Here is an 18,037-nt window from a genome sequence, read left to right on the forward strand (position 1 = left end):
GGAGGCGTGTGCGCGGCCGTGCCAGCTGGGCAACCGGTGCTAAGAAGCAGCTTTGGGGGAGGAGGAGGAGGGGAGAAGACAGGGAGAATGCGGAGTCTCCTTTCAGGGACGCCGAAGCGGCGGGAAAGCAGCACCGCCGCCGCCGCCGCCACCACCAGAGTCTAAGCTTTCGGCGGCTCCAGACAGGTGAGGCGGGGAGCGGGCAGGCGGCCGCCAGGGAGCTGAGACCCAGGCGGTTTCTTTCGGTCCCTGCAGGGAGTAGGCGTAGTTTTGCATTCCTGCCTTCGCCGGACTTCGACCTGGAGCTTACAGTCGTCTTAAAGAGAAATGGACGGTCAGACCTGCACGGCCCCGAGCGACGTGGCTCTCTCCAGGTAAGCACCCGCTCTCCTTCCTGGTTCCCCTACCCCCGAAAGGTAGTTTTTGGTCGCCGAGGGGCAAAAGGCGAGCGGGACGCCCCGTTTAGTAAACCCGCGAAGTTCAACAGGGGTAAGTTGGCTTCCCTGTTCCTCCACCTCTTAGTGTGTCCCCTTCCTTTTCAAAAGAATTTTTTTAAAAAAAACCTGGTTAAGAGGTCAAGTGCTTCACTCTGGAGAGCTCTGGGGATGATGGGTCTTATGGAAGACGGTGGCCAGCTGCCCTCCTGAGGGGCGAGGAGCAGTCTGTTTGCCTTGGCGATGTTTTGACTGGGAATGGCAAATCTGGCTGAATTTGAAGGGAGAAGAGTCTCCGAATAAAGACGCTGGATAAACATGCTCAGCGTTGTATTGTGCACCTTACTTGAAAAGTACAAGATACAAAGACCCGAAACTTGGTTGTAAATTGAGCTGGGTTCGGTGCTCCTTGTTCCTTAGTAAAGTTCAGTTTTCTGTGAGTTGTGGAAACTTGGGAAGATATATTCTGAATGTCCCTGAGTGCTTGAGTGAGGAAGTAATTATTATTTCTTTAAAGGTTGGGGGAAGAGGAAAAGCTCAGCTTGAAAGCAAAGATAAGTTAGCAACCCTTGGCGGAGAGGAATGTGACTATGGTATGCTGTGCTGGTGGAATAGTAATTCACCTTCCAAAGCATTCCTGTTAGCTTGGGTAAAACAACCCACCTTAGCTCTGGAAAGGGCAAGTCGGCTCAACTTGAGGGGCAAAAAAAGCTTATTGTTGGGCTTCTAAGTGTTGAAAGATAGTGCCTGCTCCTTCCTTGTGCATATTGAAAATAAACTTGAGTAGTTATGTGGATTTAATGTGATATTTTGCAAGGACTGGGAAATCTCATGCAGTCTGTGAACAAGAAAGTGTATTTGCATGTTAATGGAGGAAACAGGTGGGCTAATTATAACCTAAAACTATGTTTGGCTTACTATACAGATAATTTAGTGCAAAGCCTTGCCACAAGAGTATTAGATTTCTGTGGTTTCTCTTCCTGGGTTGGTTTTGGGGGAGAGCTATGGAAAGCCGAAACAAATGCTGTGTAACAAGGAAGCGTGAAACATTCCTTTTCATTCATTGGAGAATTAAAACCCAAACATTATTTCAAAGGAGAGAAGTTTCATATCATGCAAATTTCATCAAAACTATTTCACATGCCCTTAAATCTTGTGGGGGACGACGATAGGAACATCTAGGAAGTAGGGTAGTAGAGGCAAATATCTTAGAATAATATTATGATGCAACTATTATAAATTGCTTAGCAATAATTTAAAAGGAATATACATTTTGTGCATAGTACATATAAATGGTTACTTAGCCTGAAGTCCACTATTTTTTTCTTTGCATTTTCCCATTTGGCTGAGTTTTTCAGTACTCTTGACATACTATTTTTATTGGGGATATATGTGGGTCAGTTTGTCTCCTATCAGTTAAGAAGACAAGAATTGCAAAGCACATGGTTGTGCAAATACAAGTATTTTTGTAATGTATGTATGAATTTCTTATTAACGCCTATCAAGTTTTAATATTAGGAATGTCTAACTTATTTAGAGGGCGAGTGCTTGCTTGTTGCACTAAGGTACAAATGCCATAAGCAAAATACTTGTTTACTCAGAGGTATATTCCTGCTTAAATTGCTTGATAGCAGTGCAGAAATTTTAAATTGCATAGCTAACAGCAGTACAGAAACCTTACAGGAGCAATGACCGCTCTGAGGATCCACATTGGATATTTCTGCTTCCAAGTGTTGCATTTCAAATCTACTGGAGCCATATGTGGGATTTCTTCACTGAGAAGCAGAAGGATGGAATCCCATCTTCATGGTGGGTGTTTGAGACACTGGAAAGCAATGGGAACTTTTGCTACTTCTCAGTACTTCCAAATCCAATAAGAAATTGGTGATCTTTCCTTGAGCCTCTTTATGCAGGGACAGGTGCTGAAAAAGCCTTCAAAGAAATAGTCATTTCTTCACAAACAGTGAGTAAGTGTGTTGGGAGGGGGCTTGTTTCTGTTGTGTAGGATTGGAATACAACTTATTGGCCCTGGATTTTGAGGGTGGAGGGATGTTGCAGAAGCCAAATGCCATTGGGACAGACTGAAGAAGTATGTTTTCTCTCTCTTTTACATTCTCAGAGATTATACATCGTATAAAGAGTTAACAGTTGCACCAATTGTACGTTATGATTGTGTACACAAAATAAAGAACAGGTAGTTCAGCACATGACAGCCTGTCAATCTAAAAATATTCTGAAACAAATAGATATTGTTTCTGATGCACATAATTCCAAGCCCAAGATCTTGAGAGGGTGGTCAGTCCTAGTAGTTTCCCCTCTACATACACAGTATATTATATATTATACTTTACAAAGTGGCTTAAACAACAAAGAGGTTACACAGAAAGTACACTGTTTTGCAAATCTTACTAGTCTTGCATGTTGCTTATGTGTAGTGTTGTTAGTAGTAGCACAAAAGAAATTATACTTACAGACTGCATTTTCCTGTAGATTGTGGTATGAATTTATTTTTTTTAAACAACAGGCTGTTCATATTAATAAGTAGGAAATCTGTTGGACATCAAACTTATTTTGAAATCATGTAGAACTCTTTTTAGTAGTCTGGATTATTGAATTGCAGGAAAATATTAGTAATGCATGAAAGACAGAAAAAAGCTAAAATGGGGGGGATGAATCAACTTGTTTATTGCCCGTGTTTTATTACAAACTAATGGAAAAAGGAAAATTAGATTCTAAATGCTGCCTATTTTTTTTAACAATAATGATTACATTCAATATGATATCAATATAGAAAGCATGTGATATGGTTCCAGGATCAGAGCCAGTGACTATATTTGAATGACCTGAAGGTGTGTTAACATTGTTCAAGGAAGCTAAAGCTGCATGCAATCTGGGAAAGGCAGTTTTGGCTGTCTAAGTACTTGGAAAATAGACCACCTGTGAACCATATGTAGAACCACCCTGTTCGGCATAGAATAAAGTATGAATTAGGCTTGTATAAATCATTTGGTGGTATTTCAAAGCATTGGAAAGTTGTGGGAGTGCTTTGGAACATCTGCTTCATTGACCAGATCTGGAGGAGTGCTCAGAGCCCTCTAAAATAACTTGCCTAGCTTTAATACAAATACTAGTATTGCAGGGTACTTTGGATTCTGTTAGAAACAAAGTACTGAAGAGAATACAAGACTGTACCCACTCACAACTCTTTAAAGTAGATGTTTCATGAATCCAGGAAAAAGGTGCCACTGCTTTAAAAAGGACCAAGTAGATGCTGTAGGCTTTACGTTCCTGTATATTAAAAAACAGTGCATAGCCCTAACGAACAGGACATACATATGGTTTATTATTTAATGAATTTAAGTTGTTGCCACTGCTTTGAAGTTAAATTCAGATGTATAGTTACCTCTATCTCGACTAGGAATGCTGAAGGAACAAATATTTGATAAGAGATTGGATTATGCAAGAAAAGCCAATTGCAAGACAAGTGACCTTTCTTCATTGTTCATTAGATTATTTGTTTATTTAAAATATTTATATCCTATTTTACCATATCCTAGGTAGCCATAGATGTATTTTGGATGAGACGGAAGTACTGCATATGTGGACCAGTCATTTGAACTGTATAAAATAATTTCATATGTATGAAACACATTGAGTAAAGGATAGAAATTCAGAAAGGGATGATTAAGAATAATGACTGTATATGTACCCTGCAAAATTAATACTTGTGCTATGCCAGTGATTTCTACTTCTGTGTATGGGAGTAGGAAAGAGTATGAATAGTTTTGTGTGCATGTAAGCTAATATTTTACTTCCTTGATTCAAATATGTATTTTCCTGGAATCGTGCAGCTGTCCTGGGAACCTAAAAAAAATGCATACCTCCTTAAGGAATCATGAACTGGTACAATGAGTATACTCACTTTATCTGTTGTAAGTTTGAGTTAGTGCACACCTGTCTCCCAAATAAGCTTTTAGAGCTGTTTCTTTAAGAGGCCTGCACTGACAGAAACTAGAAAAACCCTCCTTGAATGTACTGAATAGTTTTTAAGAAAGGTGTTGATTCCCTTCCTTCTTTTCAGATGTTGAAAAAGAAATATTCGAATTTAGTATTGCTCCACGTCACTGCTGTTTGTTTGTAGCTGTTATAGCTACTACAATAACATTGTGCATATAGAAAAGGTGGACCTGGTGACCTGTTAGATCAATTGAGTCAGCATTATCTTTTAAAGTCATAATTCAGCGATATGTGTCTTATCCAAGAATTGTGTCTTATTCCAAATTGCTGTCTGCTTTGTTTTTCAAAAAAAAAATACTTTGGTTATAATTATTCAACTAGTAAATTTGTTCTCTTGAAATGGTTTACTGTAGCACAAGATTCCCACGCCTCTGTTGCTGAAGAAGGTTATTGGAAAAAAATGTGTAGAGGCAGTGTTTGGAGTAGCAATTTCCTCTGAATGAATGTCTTAAATATATAGAAAGGTCCCATCTATATTTCGATGCAGAGATCAGTTTTAAACTGATGGCTGTTTTAAATGATAAACAAATCCTTTGTTCTCCAAATAACTTTGGTAGTTTTGCAAAGGATACTGTTATGAGGCATTCTAAGCAGAACCTTTGCTCTTAATTGTATCCTTAAAGTATTTTAAAAATAAATTACAATCATATTTAAATGCAGTGGCAGTGATTGTAAGCCTTGAGTGGAGCTATAATTAACAATTATAGAGACCACAGGACTTCAATAAAAGGAGCAATTCTTGAGTTGTTCCTTTGCCAACCTCCCTATTGTCTTGTAGAGTGAATCCTACCATTGCCTGATATGAATCTTTAGTTTTGGTTACAGAGAGCTGGTCCGGTGAAAAAAAAGTTGGTGTACAGTAGAGTTATGTTACATAACTGTCAAATGTGCATCAGCTATTGGATGGTTTAAAAAGTTTTTAAAATAAATTATTGGATACTGTTGAGAAAAGAGGAAATATAGTATTTGGTACTCTAATAGCAACAGTGCCATTTCTGTCTAGTTCACAGATAGTCCTTGACTTATGATCACAATTGATCCCAAAATTTCCATTGCTAAGCAAGACAGTTGTTAAGTGAATTTTGCCCCATTTTAAGAAATTTTATTTCTTGCCTCATTTAAATTAATCACTGCAGTTGTTAAGTTAGTTACACATTTGTTAAATGAATCTGGCTTCCCCATTGACTTTGCTTTGCAGAAGGTCGCAAAAGGTAATCACATAACCCAAGGATATTGCAACCATAAAAAAAACTTGCCAGTCATCAAGCGTCCAAATTTTGATCATGTGACCATGGTAATGCTGCAGTGGTCATACTGTAAGTGTGAAAAACAGTCATAAGTCTCTTTTTTTCAGTGCTGTTGTAAGTTTGAACAGTCACTAAATGAATGGTTGTAAGTTGAGGACTACTGTACGGGTCTGTTGATGAGGATGTGATTTCATCCTCATCAACAGTGGGGATTGCAATAATTCATACATCCCCTCAACATGATGCAATGTTTAATTTATATTCCAAGATTTAATCATTTTAAAAATAAACAAAAACACATCAGTGAAGTCATAAATAGTAGCTTCTAATTATAACCTGTTAATTTAAATCAGGTTAGGATTACAGCAGGGGTGTCAAACTTGCGGGCCAGATGTGTCACGCACTGGCCATGCCCACCCGTGTTTTAGCGAAGGGGAAAAAAGTCACGATACGACATGACGACACGTGTTTGACACTCCTAGATTAGAGGCAAAGCTGTAATGAAAGAAAATTGGTAATGTTTGGATGAACTTTTGTTTTGCCTGAAGCTATCACTGCATCAATGCATTATGAAAAATCATAATTTAGAGCATCTTTCCCCAAGTTGCTGCTTTGCAGAAGTGTTCAGACTATTCCCAGAATGCACAAATTGCATGGAAATAAACCATGGTGGCTAGGAATTATGGTTGCATTTGTTCTAATGATGTGAGTGTTCCCCAAACAGAAGGCAGGACTGAAAAAAATTACAAAACATCACATCTGGAAGACATGAGCCTGATCTAAACTGTTTTACAGTATCTTACATACCTTACTATATAAAATGAAATTTCAACATGTACAGTATCTTAAGTTTTTTTTAAAAAAATATTTTACTTAAATAATTGCTATATTTAACTATATTGTACAGGTGAATCCGGCTAAATCGTTATAACAGTTTTCAGATTTCCTTAAGTTGGGGGCCTGTTTAGAGGGTTGTTCCCATACCATATAGATGTATCTTATAAAAATGTTTTCAAGTACCTTTTCATTCAACATTCAAATATGGTTCAGAGGCTTCCTCTGCCTGACAAGAGGCATTTTAATTGTGAAAATGTTAGAACTCTTGAATCAAAATCCTTAATAAGTTATAAAGCTTATAGGTTGACTTTATTGTTCCTTACCCCAACCAGCTTAGAAGCTTGTCAGGTGAAAGAAAAGAACAATATTCTTAGAAATGTTGTAAAGAGAAGCATGATAAAGTTGTAGTAGTTGAAGTATTTATAGAAAGGAATGCAGAAACACATAGAATATAGTGGCTTAAGCAGACTTAACTTGGCTGGTAAGTAAATCCCTTTTTCTGTAATTAACCAAGCACAGTAGCAGGAGTTTTGTCTTCAAACAACTATGAAACTATTCAGAAGGAAAAGCTAAAAGGGTCTGAGGAATAAAGGAATGCAAACTCAAAACATGTGCCTTAACTGAAAACACTGTAAAATCAAGGCATAATTTGAGCTGACAAAAACAGTTTTCAAGGTTTGCATATGAATTTGAAAATTAACTTATGTTTGGTGACTTAAACAACTATTTCCTGACTCCTTTAAAGCATTTTTATCCATGGTTGGTTGTTAAAACTGATAACAAAATATACACTATGTATTTCTTAGAACAATATGTTTTTCTGGAGATCTAATTATTCTAAAAGTGCCATTTTAGAATCAAGTACTGCATTTAAGGGACGCAGGGGCTCGGGCTGAGCTTGTCGATCGAAAGGTCGGCAGTTCAGCAGTTCGAAACCCTAGCGCCACGTAACGGGGTGAGCTCTCATTACTTGTCCCAGCTTCTGCCAACCTAGCAGTTAGAAAGCACGTAAAAATGCAAGTAGAAAAATAGGGACCACTTTTGGTGGGAAGGTAACGTTCTGTACACCTTCGGCATTTAGTCATGCTGGCCACATGACCACAGAGATGTCTTTGGACAGCACTGGCTCTTCAGCTTTGTAATGGAGATGAGCACCGGAAAGGACTACCATGTATGTGTGAGGGGAACCTTTACCTCTTAGTACTGCATTTATTGCTCAGTATAGTAAGTTCATGACTGCATGATAACTCTGGAAGAAATGGTTGTGATAATACCTGCCAAGCTACTCCTAGACTAATCCCAGGATTTGTTTCAGTCGTTTTACTGCTTGCTTCGGGTTAGTTTCAGTCATAGAATCATAGGACAGGAAGGGACCTCTGAAGTCTTCTAGTCAATCCCCTGCTGAAGGCAGGAGCCTTATACATCCCAGTCAAATAGTTGAGCTCCCACAGTCCCAAGAGGCAACATTTTCCATTATGTATTGCTCTCACTGTCAGAATTTATCCTTATTTCTAGGTTATCTCTCTCTTTGACAAGCTTCCATCCATTACTACTTGTCCTGCAATCCCTCTTTTCTCTGACAGCCTCTCAAGTTTTGGACAGCAGCTATGTTCCCTCCACCCCCAATCCTGCTCTTTGATAGGCTAGACATATTCAGGTCCCTCAACTGTTCTCATATGATTTAGTCTCCGGACCTCTTACCATCTCTGTTGATCTTTTCTGCACATGCTCCAGGGTCTCAACATGATCAGAACTGGATGCATTATCCCAAGTGTGGTCTCACTAGCGCTATGTAAAGAGCTACTATCACATCTCATTGTCTTGGCACTATTCCTCTATTGCCTAGGTCTTCATTGGCTTTTTTTGTCAATGGCAGCCTGCTGCTGACCCACACTTAAGTGGTGGTCCACTAGGACAGGGCTCTCCAGCCTTGGCAACTTTAAAACTTGTGGACTTCAACTTCCAGAATTCTGGGAGTTGATGTCCACAAGTTTTAAAGTTGCCAAGGTTGGAGACCTCTACACAATGACATCTAGATCCCTTTCACAGTTAATATTGTTGAGTCAGGTACATCATCTGCTCAGTGAATTGATTCATTAAGTCAATATTGTTTTGTTAAAATTGAATTTAAGGCCCTTACTTTGGTCTAAAATGCAGTGCCATGAATAGTAACACCATTGCTTCATGAGTATTACTGGCTGCCACTGGCTTCTAAGTACAATTCAGCTGGTTATCATCTAAAATTGTATGTAGCTTATTTTTCTTTTTGGTGCCTTGAAATCATTGTTGACAGCTGGACTAGTTCCTGCAGTTTTCTTGGCAAGTTTTTGGAAAGTGGTTTGCCTTTCCCTTCTTTCTAGGGTTGAGAGGATGAGTGGCCCAGTTACCCATCTGTCTGCGTGCCTAAGGTGGGACTAAAATTTATAGTGTAATCTCCTGGTTTTTAACCTGGTACCTTAACCACTACAACAAATTGGCTCTCCTGAGTGGTTTAAAGTCCATATATTTATTAGATTGTCTCTTTTTGCAACTCTTTTTTGCAGGATTGGCTTACTCTGTGCCCTATTGGTTAAAGCAATGTTATCTTGCAACCTCTTAGAGATGGGCTTTCTGTGTGGCTGCACCTGGAAATCCATGTCATTCTGATACTGTATTGTTCCTGCAAAGCCTTTGAAGGCCTTGTTATTTCAGTAGGCTTTGGACTCTCATCCTGCTCTCTGATCTATGTCTTCTATGATAGAATTGCTCTCGTTGTTTTCTTACTAGAAGTTATTCTAGTAATTCTCCTTTATTATTATTTCAATATTTTAGATGTTGTGAGGTGCTTAGAGTTGTGACTCTAACTGAGGTGGATTATAGATTGGATTAAATAAATAAACTAGCACCAAATAATCCTGCAAAGCAATAGAGTATTGTAGGGCTTCTAATCCTGTTTACGAATTGGTCTAATCCTTAGGAATACTTGCCGTAAGCCATCACTCCATGCTTGAAATAACATTGAGGCTATTTATCAAGAGAATTTTAGCAGGCTAGCAACATAAACATGTGGGGAATAGTAAAGTTGTCAATATGTATGGAGAAAAATGGGTAATTTAAAATATTGAATACTTTTTTCTTATAACTTTTACTACTGTTTTGTAAACTGCTCAGAATTATAGCATATAAATTGGGTAGCCATCTAAGTCTTTTAAATCAATAAATTGAAAAAAAAAATATAGTTTGTGATTGAGTTTATCTGAAAGAAGACAGATTTGAAGGTTTTTTTTTTTAAATGTATCTTGTATCTAAGAAGAAATTTGGTGTAGTGCATTGGAATAGAGTCTCTGAGACTTTGAGTCTATTTTAGGCAAAAAAGTCAGGTAGGTGACCTTGGGACAATCACTATACAGAGTCACTTTAGAGATGGGCAGCAATATAAATGAGACAAATAAATGAAATGAATAAATAAAATTTCCTCAAAATCCTGCCAAGAAAGTTGCAGGAAATTGAGCCTAAAGCACCCAAATGTCATATGTATATATATACACACTAATATTATAACGCAGCCAGTTAGGTAGCAGCACAGAGCTGTTGCAAGTGATCCATGTTTAATGACCTATGATGACCAGGGCACGGCACAGAGGTAACAGGCGGCTGGCAGTTCAGATTGCCCCTTATTGCTCCAAATTTCCCCAAATGCTCCCACATTTCTGCAAACACATACACACAAACACATACACACACACCTCCAGCAGCCTTTGGCTGCAAATAGTCCAGCCCAATGCTGGGAGTACAAAGGCTGAAATCCAGCAGGGCAAGTCAAGGAGTCCAGGAAGCAAAGGAGCAAGGCAATTAATCCAGAAAGCATGCAAGGAATCCAGGAAAGTTCAAACGTCTGCACTCAACACTCCATGAATTCAGCATTTGTCTCCAACAAATGCCCCTCCCCACAACGTCTCCTTAAGCCTCAGTCCCCAGATGTGCCTTGTGAAGAGGCGGGGCGCTCTCCTCCTGAGTAATTGGGTCAGTCTGCCCTGTTCTCGCCTTCTCTCCACTCTTTGTGCTCGAGGATCAGGAGGGGGTGGTCCTTGCTCATTGCCTGAGTTCTTTCTGTCATATTCACTGCTTAGTCTCTCTTGGTCATCCTCCCTCCCTGCCAACAAGCTGTCCCAATCCTGAAAGACCCTGGCTGGACTGGGCCTGCTCCTCCCCATTTTCCTCTGAAGCCAACACAGCCGGCCCCTCAATCTCAGTAGGCTCCAGTTCCAGCTCGTGGTCTTCTGCAGATTCAGGCTCCAATGGGGACATGACATAACCATTGTTTAGCAACTGTTCAAACATACAATGCTGCTGAGTAGTTACAGCTGATCCTCATACTTATGTCCATCGTGATCATGATCCAGGCGCCTGTCTTGCAATTACGATGTTGCAAATTCCCATAGTCATGTGACCCGATTCATGATCTTCATTGGCTTCCTACAAACAAAGTCAGTTGGGAAGCTGGCAGGAGGTTTCAAATAGTGACCACGTGATGTCCTTGCTTAATACCCGTAATGATTTGCTTAATGATGGTAAACGGAAGGGCCAAGAATTCTGTTACAGTGGGGTATTCAGATAGTGTGTTTTATTACCATGTTGCTTAGTGACAAAAATTCTGGTCTCAATTCCTGTGGTTAACCAAGAATTACCTGCACTCGTATTTTTGGGTATTTTCCCACATCATTATAGTTGTGCTTTTAAAGTTGTAGCAACGTTTCGGCAGAATCTCATCTGCCATCATCAGGCTTCTGTATTGTGTTCGTCTGTGAGTCAGACTTTTACAGTTGTTTCAGTTTTAAATTTAAAACTGAAACAACTGTAATAGTCTGACTCACAGACGTTGCTACAACTTTAAAAGCACAACTATAATGACGTGGGAAAATACCCGAACAAAGCTGAATACTGAATACCAAAGCTGAATACCATATATGTATATATTACAATTACTATTATGGGAAAAATTTTTAATATTTTCCTATTTCTCTCGATGTTACCTTCAGGCCACAAATTCTCTCTTGATATTCATGGGGAGTAATGAGATTCCCCTGGAACAGTGCAAAGCTGCAATGATGAGTCCAGGCTGATAACAATCCAAAAATAGACTTCAACTATTATTATTTTTTTCTGGTTTTGAGCCAGTGTTGACTACTGGTAACTGCCTGAGCATGTCCCCACAGTTTTCTTGGCAATACTTTGGAAGTAGAATGACATTGCATATTTCCTAGTTCTGAGAGGAGGTGACTGGCCCAAGGTCACCTAGTTGGCTTGGAGCTAAGGCAGGTCTAGAGCTTTCAGTCTCATAGTTTCTAGCTGGTGCTTTAACCACTAGACTGTTGACTCTCTTATTTATTACTCCTCCATAGAGATTTATTACTCCTCCGTAGTTATTCCAAAACTATTTCTAATAACATATGAATGTCAGATAACTGGATAATCTAGTCAAGTGTGATTAAAAGATCAATAAGTCTAACCACAGAGAAAGTTACTCCCTAATTACTTCAGCTTTTTCAAAGTGGTTTTTATAGAGTGTTTTCCAACAGGCACTGGGGGAAAAAACCCCATTGCAATATAATAATTATTAGCACATATGCAATGACTTATACTTGGTAAGATAAGGCGATACTTGGCAAATGATTTGATAGATAAAATAAGAGAGTAAATAATGTTTTCATTATAATGCCAGAATATAATTACATCATGTTAGTATGGGAAATGTGTCTCAGTAGTTGTTTAAAGGTTTCTTTGAACAGCTCCAGAACAGCATGAACAATGCTTGCTCTGTGTTAATGTAAGAGTAATCATGCTTTGACATTTCTTAAAATTCCAGTATTAAAGAACTACTGCTCTAGACAAACCATTTAACATTTCGCTTAATTAAATTAGGATCCTGAGCAGTGTTATTTTTAAGATCCAGTCCATTGTGCTAATATATTGAACAAGTTCAATACTTTTTTTTTTTTTTGACAACTACTGCAGCTTAAAATGCAGAAACTACCTAAATTTTATTCAGGTGTTCATTGTGACTTTTTCCTTCTAAATACAAGCGAAATTGCTTCTTAATGCTGCACTAAGTTGAATGAAATATTAGCTCAAGAGAGAGAACATTTTGGGCTGTTGAGTTTAAAAAAGAATACACTTCCAGCTTTCGGGAAATTAAGCAATTGATGGGGCCAACTGAAGCAACCCAATCAGATGAAGGGGGGGGGGGCAAAATTACTCAATATTTAAAACAGGGCTATTAAGTTTGGCATAACAGTGAACTATAATGTTAACCGGAGTGATATTAAACATTAATATCAATGGTATTGCCCAAGAAGGCTCTGAAAAATGCAACTTGTACTTTATACAAAAAAATAGTATGTAGTCAGCTTCTTACAATAGGTGGCAGCATCTGGCTGACATGGATGTTCTGGTCCCACCAAAGATACTTCCAAGATAATTCTGTATTCTTGCCAGGAGAAAAACATAAATCTCATTAAAAAAATCATTAAATCTCTAGGAGCCTAACCTGACTAGTAGGAGAGCCAGTTTGATCTACTGTTTAAGGCACCAGCCTAAAAAGCATGAGGCTGTGAGTTCAAGTCTGGCCGTAGCCATGAAAGGCAGCTAGGTGACTGTGGGCCAGTCACTATTTCTCAGACCAACTCATGTTACAAGGTGGTGGTTTTGGGGAAAATAGGAGGAGGAAGCAGTATTATGTATGCTCATTAGCTTGAGTTATCTGTGAAGTAGTAAAAGGAAAAATTAAAAAAAAACACACCAAATCAGCCAATAAATATCCCAATGGATATCTTTTTGCTATAAATCTGGCAGACAACTCTGTGTTTTCCACATAAGTCATAATTTATATGAACCACATTATACATAAAGTTCTTAAAACGGACCAGTAGGTATGATGTGCTGGCAAATAACACTTGCTGGGTAGTTGTACCCATGTTGATTACATAAAGCTGTTATGTGAAACAAGCCTAACTTACCAGGTTTTGTGAAAAATGCAGGGTTTCTTAAATTCATTGTTAGAAACATTTATGAAAAGCAACAATCCTTAATGCTAGCTTATGCATTCTAATAAAATATGTACAGAATAGTAAAATAAAATAAACCTAATGTGACACTGTCTGGTGGTTTATCAAAGCACTGTGCACTTTGGGATGTGGCTTACATAAATCACTAGATATTATTCACTATAAAAGAACTGTGGTGTCTTGCCGTGCTTTAACAGTAAGGCTCCCATCAGTATTTATAATATGAACCGCTGTTTCTTGCATTCTGTTGTCATTGTACCAGTTAACCATGACAACAGCTTTCATTTAGAGCAGCAGCTTCGAAATCCTCTCTTGTTTACTCCTGGTATAACCCAAAATACATAGTGAAGTAGACTCAGGAGAAGACTTTTATACAAATATATTAGAAACAAGACAGATGTATCCTATGGTATGCATTTATAATGAAATAGAATCAAATTGTCCTTTTCTTCTAGATTTGGCAGTGTGATGGATTGAATTTATACTTTTCCTTTAGAATGCAATTTGGAAAAAGATGTTGACTTCATGTAGGACAAAGCACCACAGTTTATTTTTGTCAATACAGATGATATCTGACATCTATCACGCAAAAGGACTAGATACCAATGTCTTGTCTGCCTTTAGGGCGGAGAGAACAAATGTCAAGCTTCCTGGATCTAGCACATGATACAAATGTCTATAATCCACCAGAATTCACCCAGTTTTGGATTTTGATCCTTACAATCTATAATTCAATAATTCTGAAATCTATAGTTCAGACTTTGGTATGATTTTGAATTACCAATAGAAGAGAATATATGTATCTCATATATAAAGAGTTTCTTGGCTGTTTGCTTGCAGATATTTCATTGCTAGAGTAGGTAGCAAACTCACAGAGCACCTGGGACTCCATAAATTGTAAATTCTTGCAACTGAAATGCAGTTTAGACATCCTCTTTACAGACACATTTTCTGGTTCTAGAATAGCTTAAAATAGGGATAATCTTATTATGATGGTTAAATAATTTGAAACCAAGAATCATCTTGAACAACTGCAGACATAGCCAGAACATCAATATTATGTTTGCACTTAACTGCTAAACATTTTAATTATCCTGAAGATAATTCAGGCACTATGAGTTCCAGATCAAAGATGTGAAGGAAAGAAAGGAAAAGTTAAGGAAAAAAGTACAGTCTTCCTCTCCCCCATATCTGTCTAATACTCCCTTAGTTAATCAGCTGGTGAAAGAATTTGGGAGAATCCACAGGTCCATTGATCCTTGTACTATTGTGAACTCTTCTCAGTTAATCAATTTCATTTGCATATAGATTTTTGGTAAGCTTCTGTGTTTAGCTATTCTTTGAAAGAAGGTTAATGAAAATAAATCAGATATGCTAACAGGAAATTACATTTTCCTGTAAGCAATCTCATATGTCCAAGACATTCAACTGATGATTTGCTTGAAAATACCACTGCACTTCATCATGCCATATTTGTTATCCAAGTGGCGGGCTTAATTATATCAAACAAGAATTTTAAAAAGTAAAAAATGTGATATATGAAGGATGAATAAAAAGTAATGACTCCGCCTCCATGTCTTTACTTAATAGCCACACTCTAATAAATGATATAAGAAAATAATCCTTGAAAGGAACTCTTCATTGCCTATAATTATTTCTTCGCTATATACCAGGGGTGTCAAACTTGCATCATCACGTCGTTATCACATGATGTATCACAACTTTCCCCTCCCTCCCTTTGCTAAACTGGGGGTAGGCGTGGCCAGCGCGCGATGCATCCAGCCTACAAGCTGTGAGTTTGATACCTCTGCTATATACCATTAACTATATGCTCATACATGGTCAAAATTCTTAAAAGACATAATGAAAGAACTCCACACTTTGTCATTTCAATCAGATTCCGACAGTCCATTCTACCTCTTCAACTGGGTCAAGCACAAGCCCACAATGTTATGCCTACATTTTGGAAAAAGGTAAAATTGCATGACAGGTCTGGAGTATATGGTGAATGGGGTAAGCTTGTGAGAACCAACTCTGCAATTGCACTCTTGAGATGTGAGTTCTAGCTTTGTCATGTTGCAGCAAAATATCTTCTTGTGCTTCTAGACTTAATCATTGTTTCAGTATTTTGAATATTGCAGTATAGGGGTCTGAATTGCTAGTGGTGCCAGATTCAAGGAAATTTATGTAAACACTACCTGCAAAATCTGTAGTCATGAGTTTTCCTGCTGAATCCTGGGCTTAAATTATTTATTTTCCGCCTGCAGGTGAAGGTTTGCGATGATATTCCGCTGTTTGCACAGTTATTTTAGGCAGGTTGTATTTTGGAGGATTAATTTTTATTATTGAACAACTACAATGCTCTCGGTCCATCCACAATGTTAATAAAGCTCAAACCTGAATATTTAAGAAAGTAAAAGTGAGGTTTTGGCATTCTTAGGAGAATATCTATGTGTGCACAATTATTGAGCAACTATTAGTGTGCAGAATTATTAAGCAACTAAATAAGAAACACAGATTTTCCCATCTCATTCATTTATTTGCATCTGTTAAAGTGAGAATAATAAGCAAACAACTCAAAATGCACAAATAAACATTTCTGACATATAAAACAAAATTAAGTGACCAATATAGCCATCCTTCTTTTCAATAACAGTCATAAGCCTTCCATTCATGGAGCCTGTCAGTTTCTTGATCTGTTGACTTTTTGTGCAGTAGCAACCACAGCCTCACAGATGCTGTTCAGAAAAATGTATTTTTTTCCTTCACCATAAAATTCCTGTTTAAGAAGGGCCCATAAGTTCTCAATAGGGGTTAGGTTAGGTGAGGAAGGGGCCATGTCATTATTCTTTCATCTTTAGGGACTTTACTGGCTAGCCACACAGTGGAGTACTTCAATGCATGCAATGGAGCATTGTCCTGCATAAAAATCTTCTTGAAAGATGCAGACTTTTCCCTGTACCACTGCTTGAAGAAAGTGTCTTCTAAAAACTGGCAGTAGGTTTGGAAGTTGATTTTGAGTCCATCTTCAACCCGAAATGTCCAACTAGTTCATCTTTAATAATACCAGCCCATACCAGTACCCCACCTCTACTTTGCTGGCATCTGAATCAAAGTGGAGGTCTGTGCCTATTACTGATCCAGTGATGGGCCCATCCATCTGATCTGTCACTCTCATCTCATCAGTCCATAAAACCTTTGAAAAATCTGTCTTCAGATATTTTTTGGCCCAGTCTTGCCATTTCAACCTACGTGTCTTGTTCAGTGGTGATCGGGTTTCATCCTTCCATGCCTTGGCCATGTCTCTGAGTGCTGACTGCCTTGTACTTCTGGGCACTCTAGGTAGGTTGCCATTCTGGAGTATAACAACACTGGAGGATAATGGGTTCCTGGTAGCTTTATGTTTGACTCTTGTCAAATCTTTGGCAGTTAAAGTGTATGTTTTTTTTCTCAACATGTTTCTTGTGGCCCTGTTGACTATTTGCAACAAAAAGTTTGATGGTTCTGTGATCACACCCCAATATTTTAGCAATTTCAAGACTTTTGAAATTTCTCTGAAAGACTTTTTACAATTTTTGACTTTTCAGAGTCAGTTACGTCTCTTTTTTGGCCCATTTTGCTTGAGGAAAAGAAGCAGTCTAATAATTATGCATACCTTGATCTCCTTAGGCCACATCCTCCTTCATTATACAAATACACATCACCTGACATGCTTATATCCACTAAGCATTCAAGTTTATACAGGTTGGAGGTGGAAAATATGCATAAAAATGATGATATGGTCAAAATACTAACTTGCCTAATTGTGCATACAGTGTATATAGACGGATGTTTCATTTCTGAGTCAGAATGATGAGTCCATATTTCATTAATTGGAACAATATTGTGAAGAAATTCCATACCTTCATTCTCTTAGCTTGACAGCAATAATTGGCAAATTTCAATGCTTGAGATTCTAATCCTTGCGGTCAGCATATAAAGAATTCATCTTGCACAAACTTTCTGATATTACACAATATCAACAACATGTCCCACAAATTCTTGTGAAGTGCTAAACTTGGCAGTAAATGATCTTTGAGTAATCCACAAGTCACTCATCAGTCTTTTTCTTGTGAAACTTCTCAATTGCTCTCTTAGCTTACCCACTTTGTTCTTGATCACACAAATCAGCTCTTTTCACACACTGTCATTACATTTTTTTAGCTCAGCAACCTTTTTTCAGGAGTCATTTTCAATTGGAATGCCTCTACAGCAATCAGAAATTCTATTATGGCATGTTACTTAAAATGCAGTGACTTGCTGCAGGCATTTCATGAATAATAGCTATTTCCCGCCCACTGAAATGAAGAGATGCTGAAGAACATGTCAGAGTTTTTAGAATGTCAGTACTGCCATCTATTGGTGATTTTTAACACTGGAAGCATAACTTTTCATGAAACCTTTGTAACATAGTCACATG

General features: G+C 38.1%; 1 protein-coding gene across 6 annotated transcripts in view; it reads left to right on the forward strand.

Moving 5' to 3' along the window:
* The first annotated feature begins 57 nt into the window (after positions 1 to 57).
* COBLL1 (cordon-bleu WH2 repeat protein like 1) overlaps positions 58 to 18,037 on the forward strand; it is a 135,260-nt gene continuing 117,280 nt past the window's right edge. For all 6 annotated transcript variants that reach the window (XM_026674403.2, XM_026674404.2, XM_087949819.1 and 3 more), the window contains exon 1: positions 58 to 374. In XM_026674403.2, the coding sequence (XP_026530188.2) occupies positions 328 to 374 (47 nt within the window). In that variant the 5' untranslated portion in view covers positions 58 to 327. The remainder of the gene's footprint in view (positions 375 to 18,037) is intronic.

The sequence above is a fragment of the Notechis scutatus genome, chromosome 1 (genome assembly GCF_049901735.1).
Source record: "Notechis scutatus isolate UNSWTSFEM ecotype Mainland chromosome 1, rNotScu1.2, whole genome shotgun sequence".
Classification (NCBI taxonomy): Eukaryota; Metazoa; Chordata; class Lepidosauria; order Squamata; family Elapidae; genus Notechis; species Notechis scutatus.